This window comes from Opisthorchis viverrini (assembly GCF_000715545.1).
Source record: "Opisthorchis viverrini unplaced genomic scaffold opera_v5_252, whole genome shotgun sequence".
NCBI lineage: Eukaryota > Metazoa > Platyhelminthes > Trematoda > Opisthorchiida > Opisthorchiidae > Opisthorchis > Opisthorchis viverrini.
The window spans coordinates 658,351-668,206 of record NW_008751910.1 but is presented as its reverse complement, the minus strand read 5'-3'; the positions used below and the strand labels follow the sequence as shown (position 1 = coordinate 668,206).

The window sequence follows — 9,856 nt, the reverse complement described above, 5'->3', positions numbered from 1 at the left end:
TGGCTTGTGCTTGACCACGTAAGCGACAAATGCTCAGTCATCTGGAGGGAGGTCGTAAGTTTAATTACCCACATATCTCGTGACAAATACACGAACGAGACTTTCCTAGACCGGGCTTCAGCTAATTTACTCGATTCTAGTTTACAGTAATGAGGTTGCTATAGTGCCCCACTTTCTGGTGTCTTCTGGGAGAAGCCTTGTACACAACGAAGCCTTTCGATAAAAGATCCCCATAGAAGGGTGATATCCGATTACTAGCACTTTCCTATTTCGGACAAAGCAGTGCTGAGAATTTTACCGCTGTAACACCAATACCTCCTCCCCAAATGGAGACCGTGATTTCAAGACATTTGGTCAAACAATTTTCATCACTAGAACAGAGAATTAACTCGGGGGAGCACATTAGCTCAGAAGTTCAGAACAAGATGTCGAGGTATAAGTGGATGTTGACAAGCTGGCAAAAGCTTTCTCTGGGTATTGAAAGTGGCAAATAATTGCTTATAGCTACCTACTTATTCGGTTTGTGTTCTAATGCATTCTAGAATTAACAGCACATATACGAAAGACCTCTCTTTCCTCATTCAAATACGAATTTCCTGCAGACTGTTGGAAATGTTACGAGTTTGGCATAGCAGTTTGTAAGCCGAGAAGCTGTTAAGATCTATTTCGCTGCGGATGCTAAACTCAAGACGACTTCAGCCACGTCAAGTTTAAGTAATACGAACGGTTTCGTGGAGAGATCGAGACGCGATCGAAAAGCTGTTTCACATGAATCTGTGTTTTGACAAATTCCCTGAAAGGGCGCTCTATGGTACACATAGAGGATTGTCGATACTATTCCATCGACCTCATAGGATACATGTGGAACAGAATCATTTTGGCTTGTAATCAAGTTCGACTATCAATGAGAACCCAAAAAGAGTTGTGAATCGACTGACTTGACAGTACCGTTTCGAGTTCGAACAGCCCACTCAACTGCGCACGATTGTTTAGATCCTTCAAACCAACGAGCTTGCATCTCACGCCTTCACTTTTGCTGAGAATCTACTGTAACAACATACCATTTTGATACCTTATGCGTACAGGACTGGGAAACTGTGTCAACTAGTCCAGCTCCTACAAAAGCCAGTGGTAACTGGAGCCGTGAATATTTTCCTCGGGAACTGGATCTGCTAAAAGTGCAAATATAGTATAAAATTTTAGGTATAACCTCGGCTAAAATGAGTGTGATCGATTTTAAACGGTTGGCCAAGCGTCACCGATGTGATATTAGTCTCTCGAGCATAGGATGTGCCTTTTGAGTAAAATCAAGAAGCGATGTGGTACTGTTTGTAAAATGCTTATGAATGTATTATACAAACGCATAGGTGTTCCTGTATGTGCAGAATTTAGACATTCGAAATCGTTTGGGATCCATCATCTACCACCCCAAACCAAGGAACTGACGGCGTGCGACCTCAATATGTCGGTTGAGGGACAACGACCTGAAGAAGGATTATAAATGAGCCTGTTGAATTCTGATCGGCTATTGCCATCGCACGTTGGGCCAAACTGGATCAATAATCTTCTTTGGATGGCTTTTAGTGGCTCAAAAACTAATGAATGCGCAACCTGTGATAGCTCGCCAAAGAATGTAATGATCGTAATGACCTGGAAGCGAAACTACCCGTAGTGAGCGAACACTAAGAAACAAGTGATACTTAACAGGTTTTAGCAAAAATACGCTTCAGCCAAATAACTCAGATACAGCAGTCAGAGGGAGGGTTGAACCAACTGACAAGATGCGGATTCTTTAACGGCAGCACACACCTGAAAGCGCATGCTGCGTACCATCCACCTTCGACATGCACATCATTCCCCAGATAGACTACAGACCGCAGAGACAACTGGTTCGCGCTAAAGACCCATTTCAGTTGTGCCTACAAGAGTGACTACACCGACTGATTGTGTTTACATTAGACAAGCCACCAGACAATCGAAGGTTCGAATCGACAGACAAAAACGACACTCTCGGACAGCTCCGAGAAACGCGAGCGAACTGAACAAACTGAAGCACTTCACGTGCTTGCCGAGGACCGTCAGGTCAACTTTGAAAACCTGCAATAAAAACTAAACGTATATGCGTAAAAGTGCTCAATCACGAGTTCGTGCGTTAACAGGCCTGACAGTGTTGCGTTATCTGCGATTTGGTCTGGCCTAACTCACCAAGCACGACATGACGTGACGCGTATGATTGTACGGCAGTGAAGCATCAGTGCCAACACTGATGTTGCTGTCATTGATGATGATGATGATGATGCGTAATCAAACTCGTCCCAAAGGTCAAGTGGGAAGCATGCGCAGTGTAACACAGCCGCGAGCAACCGGCAGGTCACATCACTTCCACACCAAGTACGGTGCACTTGAGAGTATGCTGGCCAGCCACAGATTGATAGTGTTTTAATGTCAGTTAGTTGTTGCTTGATGAGGCCCAATCCGAGTGGTCGGAACGTCGGTTAGTTTCATCTTATATATCAGCTGCACAAACATTTTCATCGTGAATTAACGATCCGTAGCAGCTAAACGTTCTACTCCTCCGATAGCTCGAAATCCTTTCACACGGCCGCAAGGAACTTTTTGCGATCACAATGTTTGCTGATATGGCTAGATGGAAAAGTGCTGCAAAATGAAATCTCATTTAATGGTAAACACAAACGAAAATACTTTTGCGTCACCAATGGAGACGCCAACCGTTTCAAACGCCGAACCAGTGACGGTCACATGAGCTAGACAGCTTACGCCCAGATAGACTTAGCAGCGAGAAAGGTCACACCCCTACCCAACTTCTTTGATTAACTGGTCAATTGCTTGGTGTCCATGGAACAACCAGCAGGACGGAGTCGCACGAGGAAACAACATCGAATAATGAGGTTGAGAGCTGAGAACATCTGACCCCCTCTCACCTACCTGACCCATCCGTGTCTAACTTTGGAAAACATACAAAAATATGAATTCTTGGAAAAACATCGGCGTGACAATCAGAAAGGGGTTCTGTGAGCAGAAGAATGGTGGGTACGAGCAAATGCATGTTCGAATACAGAAGGAAACCGTCCGTGTGGTGGAGTTAGGGTTCTGTCGCTCTGAAATGATCATCATCCACGGTTGAATACACGTAGCCTTCACCACTGAGAAAGTCCAGGTTTTCCCTAAAAGGGCAGAAAATGAATTCAGGAGATAGAGAAGCTATTCAGAAGTAGAGCAAGAAACACACAGAAGACCGCTGAGAAGCCAAAATATCTTCATCACCTAAGACTTTTGGACACAAAGGCCAATAGCCATGACCCAATGAATCTGTCAGGATAAAGACACGGTTAGGGTATGCAGGGATATACCGTACACAAAAGCAAAAGGCCAAGAATGATGCCGCACTATCAGTAGTTGAGGAACAGGGTGGGCAACTCTTGTGAAGAAAGTTGCTGGTTTGAAGCTTCTTAAGATCTGTCAGAGGTGCGGTATATTAGCGCTTTCGGATAACCAGTCAGAGAATACCGAAATATCTCTGATGGGGGGCATTCTCGCAGGTGACTGGTAGGAACCGTATCCTGCTTCTGCATGAGACTATGAATTCCATTTGGACCCTGGTGTTACAATTAGCTTTCGTGATTATCTGATGGAACATTCACTTCGCCTGAAGTCAGTTCACCACTTACGTATCCATAACTGCTACATTCTGGGCAACGCGATGAAGACGGTGATGAAATAATCGTTCGGCTGTAACACCCTTTCGGTGCCTAGCTGTTATACTGTCCAAATAAAGCACGGAGAACACTCGGAGAACACATGTAGGATGCTCATCAGATCCTGTTTTCTAAACTCAACAGCATAAGGCAACTTTCGCGTCATCTACCCAAACGCGAACGAGAACCATGAAACAAATAAACTGCCATGAAGACAGCGTAACATAATGATGGAAGCAATAGTAACTATTCGGAGCTCGATCCGTGTTCTGCTGTGGGAATCCTGGGTTGGACTGTTAGCTAAATCAGGTCCACGTCCAAGGACAGCTGTCAGACGTCAAAATACTGTGCATCATGTCACAAACCTCAATATCACGAGAAATTAATAAATCTGGATTAACAGCGTTTCATCTATGGCCTCCGCTCTTGAAGCATTGGGTATCGGACCGAAATGTGGCACTGCTTAAATCTCAGAAGAATAGTCCCTCCGGTCCCGAACATACCTTGACGCGAAGCATAGGTGTTGAACATCACCATCATCATCATTGTCAGTGCTGAACACTTATGTCATCCTGTCGAGGATGATGATGAAAGCAGGTGATTTCCATAGCTAGAAGATGTCACCACTTCGGTTCTTGGAAATTCGTTTCTTCAAGAGGCTATGATGAGTTGCACCCGTGTGCCTCCTCAGAGGCGAATTCTCCTGAGAAAGAGCATTGTTATGAGGACTTCCAACAAGGACGAAACAACTGCGGTTTCTGGGCTTTTCAGCAACGTAATCAGCTTTTCAACGTAATCCTATACGACAAAATTCACTTTAAGCCCGAATAGTAACCATAGATTTTTAGTGAATAACAAAAGGGATCCCAAGGGGAACCACGATAATCTATTGTGTGTGTACACGGAACGGAAGACAGTCTATGTGCACCTTCGATAGCCTGCGAAAAATAAAAAAACGCCTATCAAAAATGGAATTCCTCTTTCAGTCTATGTGCACCTTCGATAGCCTGCGAAAAATAAAAAAACGCCTATCAAAAATGGAATTCCTCTTTTGTAAACAGTATACGCTGACAGGGTGAAGTGAGAAAAGCAACTAGTGGAAGAATAAGTTGCGTCTATACCTGATTTGCCTCTCCGGGATACCACGGAGCTTTTCACTCAGCTGTGTAACCGGGATACCGCGTTCTCCAACGAAAGCCCTTACAATCGTCAGAATTTGATTCTGCAGAGCAGTCAGGCCGTTAGCGACATTTCCACCGAAATTGGTCGCACTGGAGTTGACCTTTGACAGGTTAACACCAGAGGCCTCATCCAACTTGGCCTTGGTGTTCAGCATCCGGGTGTAGATTACCTCCATTATGTGAGTTGTTAGTTCGTTCATATCGGTTACCGGAAGCACCTGATGCGGGGAAGGAACAGAGCTAATAAATGGATAATCGTAATCACCTCTGTTATGTCGTTCTTTACTACACCTGAGTCTTGCGGTAAGGTACTACCTATTAAAACTGGTCATGTTGACGACCCGTGATAAGATCTGTGCAGACGGCGACGTAGTATTCTTTCCAACTTGGGATTTGGGTAGTGAAAATTGAGCTGAGTGGCGTGCAGTTTTACGCATATCAATAAGAACAAACCGTGATTAAGAAAAAGCGCCTCCACTTCCTTTTATATTCGCCAGAAAACAGTTTTCAGCGTACCCTAAATTGATGGTTCGTCGGCAACACTGCGAAGCCCGCAATAAAGGAAAGATACGAGAAGATAGCAAATATTTCGACGTCCAAACTTATTTCTACAAACTTTACTGCGGTCGCGTCAACCACTACCTTGCGGTCAGTGACAGGTCCGCGTCGGTGTGCGTCACATAAACGTAAGCCTTAAAACGTCCTTGTCAGCAAGCTATAGTGAACCAACAAGAGGTTGACGCAGTAGAGCAAATAATCAATGGTAATAAAGGAGGATATGTTTGCCACGTGCCTTAGGTGTTAGGAAAGATTAAGTATTGTCAGGCTGTGCAGTGTCCCTTAGGCGGGTTAGCAAAGTGCGGCGGCTCACTGATGAGCCCACGGGGAATTCAGAAAGCAACCCTAAGTTTGGGATTAACGAGTTTAATTGCATCAAAACTTTCATGATTTTCAAGACACTTAAATCACAGGAATGAGAAAAGAGACAGCATCCATGTCATGCATTTCTGCAAAAACCGCACAGTCTCATGCACCCATTAGTCTGAATACAAGATGCACATTCCGAACTGCGCTAGCCATAAACCACGTGCATCCAGAACTGCAAGTTTTCATCCATCAACGACAGCGGCTACAATACCCGAGTGGCTACGCGTTGAAGCAGCAGTTCAAGGCAAACTGATTCAACGCCAATGAAATGGTCAGACCTTCAGAATTATCACAATTATCGGTAGTGTGAGGGTTAGGAGGTGCAGTTGGTCCGTCTTACTGCTAAACTGAGCAACCCAGGACGAAACCTGGGATCTGAAACATGAGATAAGGGTGAACTGGTGTCCTGAACAGGTCATAAATACCAATCACTGGCTGCAACACCCCCATCGTACTTCAAAGCGAATGCATCATGAGAACCTTAGCACTGTCGCCCACCCAAAAGATTATATCAGCCAATATCGCTGAGTGGTGGGATTAGTGTTTTACAGAGCGTCTACATATCATCAGCTGACCATCACAGACTTGTTTTTACCTTGACGGGGCTTCCGGTGTGGTAGTCGATCATTCGATTGCACACTTTCTGCTGAATGGTTATTAGGCATGTTTGGGCGAAGCCACATACACGTTTAAGCACTATCGAACTGCCGATCTCGCCAGTCAGGTGAACGCAGTTAAGGTGTAAAACCGAGGACCCATACAAATATCTGCGGACTAAGCTGTCTAACCATACAGATAAGCTGGCACCATGTAATCATTAGTGAGGCCATCGGTAGACCATCATTATCGCCGGAAACAACAGTAACTATAATGTAATTATAAAGAAAGGATGCCCCAGTGGAAATTCAAGCAAAATGGGAGGGATTAGGAGTAACTAGAAACAGTATGATGTCTCTATTGAAAACGACCGATGCCAAGGTGTCCAAACACATTGGATAAACACACTTGAGCATTATATCAAAGTAAGACGCTATTAGCGAGGCTGCATCTAACAGGAATCCAGCAGAGAGCGACAAATAAACCTTTAACCGGCGGTCAGACGAAGAAGTGACAGCATGCTATTTTCTGAGACCGACTGTGAGCTGTTTCCTGTTATAGCCACACACGGGGACCGCGTGGGCCCTATGCAGTTAGGTGCAAAAATTGGCCATATGCGCTCTGAGTTGACGCGCTATAACTAGTCCTCACGAACCATTCGGTTAACAGCAGTGAAGAGAAAAAATGCGCGGTTGAGCATGTGTCTGATGAGTCTCATTGGCTAGTGACTATCATTCGTCACCAAGCGCTCGATTACCAAAAGCCCACGAATATGAAGTACACAGCTCACATCTACTGCGTTGTGGAGGCATCAAGATTAAACGTCTGAAGAAGTCTCAGGTCCCTAGTCCGGAAAGGCAAATTTTCAAGACCGAATTAAGACTGTCCATACAGTTGCCCCGTAAGCACGGTCAGTAAGCTTCAGGAAAAATGAATTCGCAAACGCTGTTCGCACGTTGACAGTCTCTCACAGCAGAGTCACAGATTATCCAACAACCAAGATAAGTAGACCGGTTGATAAATCCAAGTTGCTCCCTTCGCAGTTTCAGAAAGACGTGGGAGGAAGGAAAATCGTGAAACAGTATTTCAAAGCATATGACAAAAAAGAAGCGCCCCCCAAATTTCACTTAGAGTCGATTGTGCAGACTCACAACCGTCAAATAATAAGAAAAAAGGCTACTCTTATATAGGCGTGGTTCGTATACCATACCTACACCTATATCGTGGACGTTGCCAAAACCGGTGCAGGATGAACGGTGGGCCTACAAGGAGAAAGCCATTGGTGCATGGGAGAAAGAAAACGTATGCAAAAGAGAAAGAAGAGATGCGTCAGCGGCAGTTTGTTGCTTATTCACCGTGCTGTATGCAGGAAGGCGACCCACGCGACTGCCGATGTGGCATGACAGAATTGTTAGTTGTTAGCAACATGGTTGTACGTGTGGGCTGGGATACTGCCAGGGCGCCCAGAACCATCTAGCAGGACGATTATGGTCCTCGACCAAAGCCATTGGTTCAAAAGACTGACCGCAAGGCAGCATTACTCGACGGGAAATGCAACTGCATTACCGTTTTTAGAGAACAATTGGCCACACATGTGCCAGCCGCCGACCTGGAGGCCCTGGAGACTGTTGGACAGACCCGTAACCACTTGACGACCTGGGATGAAAGACTCTCCGAGTGTCACCTGGATACCTTTCCAGTATAGCCCAATCAGTCACGGTGGCAAAATACTGTCAAACCACTTAAAAGCTTAGTCTCTTCCTGACGGTAACCGATAGTATCTCTGCCCTCGTGCTTCCTTTAGGTGGCATGGTAACCAGGCGAAGAAACGGCATTACAGCCGAGCAACCACTATCAGTATTTTGTAGCAATCGAAGGAATGACAGAATAGAGGGAAACGTGAAGATGATTTATAGCGAGCCACACCCGCTTGTTAGAGGACTATCGCGAGACACTTATGGACTTGAAACAGGATACATGCTGTCCGGCGAATATAACCCTGCGCGTCCTCTAGTAGAGTAAAACGGAGGGCAGAAAAACTGAAGAATGACACACGGAAATAAACTGGCCACCTAGATCACTAAACAGACAGGTTGCTCCCAAACTGAATTCGACTTTACTGGTCTTAAGTAGCAAACAGTATATGTTCAATGTAATCACTTACTCGAAATGCGATTATCTGCTTGGCACCTTGGAAATTTCGTACATGGCCGTGAACGCGGACATACGAGAGCTCACGAAACGGGCGAGACTGTTGTCCAGCGGGTAAGGAATCCTGGAGAAACAGTAATTGGCAGTACATGGACATGCCTGATCTTCAACAAACATTTTGACGGGCACAAACGGACCGGTATAATCATCTATTTCATACTCAATGCGAGTGGCTGACTCATTCACTGAGCGAACGACACCTAAGAGAGTGACCTATCAATGCGTTAACGCATGTACACAGAAGTACCTGTGAAAACTCAAGACCCAGTGGAGAAATAAACCTGTCACCTTCCTGTGTCGCAGCTAATATTTCCGCACATGTACACGGTATTGTGCTGCCTTGATTGGATGCCTTCTGGAAGATTGAATATTACATAAGCGCATGTGCACAGACGAAACCTTGGAGATAGAAGCCCCTGCTGCTGAAGCCATATAACCTCCACCATAGTCAGCATTTACCAACATTCCCCCATAGGCTAAAGCACTGATGAACAGCTAAGTATAGGCTAACCTGTAGATGACCACATTTTCGCCAAAAATGAGCAAGCAGCGGCAGTGCAAAATCCGAAGTCAGCGTCCGACTCGACTCACTTATCAAGCTGGGCGCTTATTGGTTAATAGATCCAATGGGCTCATGGACAGCATGGGCGTTAGAAGTGGGGTTCACCCACCCACTGGACCAAAACCTGAGAGGAATGCTTTAGCCCGCTCTGTCGCCTACTTCAGTGGGAATTCGGAGGCCCATAGACTCCACACGGTGAGTGAGGTTGCTGATATTCTATCCCGTCAAGGATGGTGGAAGTAACAGAGGAGACTCGATATTGTTGTACTACACGCCCCGAATTAGAGTCATACGTTACTCTTTAATCGAGACGAAATAATCCACAGCAGGGGCACTGAGGGGCGACGCAGAAGCTTCCGCAGTTTATTCAGAACAGTGTATGCCATCAAAGACGACGGCCCATGCTGTCCACCATCAGGATGAGGCTGAGCAATAGCGAAAAAACGTTTCTTTCACTCCCGTGAAAACCACATGCCCCTTTACAAATTTAATTAATCGGTGTAGCAAAGAGGTTACTGACTGTTCCAATGTTGGCAACAGTTGGTGCGTCTTTGTCTTCCTACTTGATCCTGTTCGGTTTGCTTCTTGCGAAAGTTATCTCAAGTCACCAGAACGATCAGGAACAAAATTACGTTGTGAAACTCTTCCAACCGGTAATGTTT

General features: G+C 45.4%; 1 protein-coding gene across 1 annotated transcript; it reads right to left on the bottom strand.

The window, feature by feature from the left end:
- Nucleotides 1-2,979: 2,979 nt before the first annotated feature.
- On the bottom strand, nucleotides 2,980-9,168 carry T265_14751 (hypothetical protein; the record flags this gene model as incomplete). Its single annotated transcript, XM_009175062.1, has 7 exons — nucleotides 2,980-3,185; nucleotides 4,838-5,115; nucleotides 8,586-8,696; nucleotides 8,732-8,845; nucleotides 8,880-8,987; nucleotides 9,032-9,108; nucleotides 9,144-9,168. The coding sequence occupies 7 exons, from the start codon at nucleotides 9,157-9,159 to the stop codon at nucleotides 3,104-3,106; spliced, it is 786 nt and encodes a 261-aa protein (XP_009173326.1).
- Between the last annotated feature and the right edge of the window lie 688 nt (nucleotides 9,169-9,856).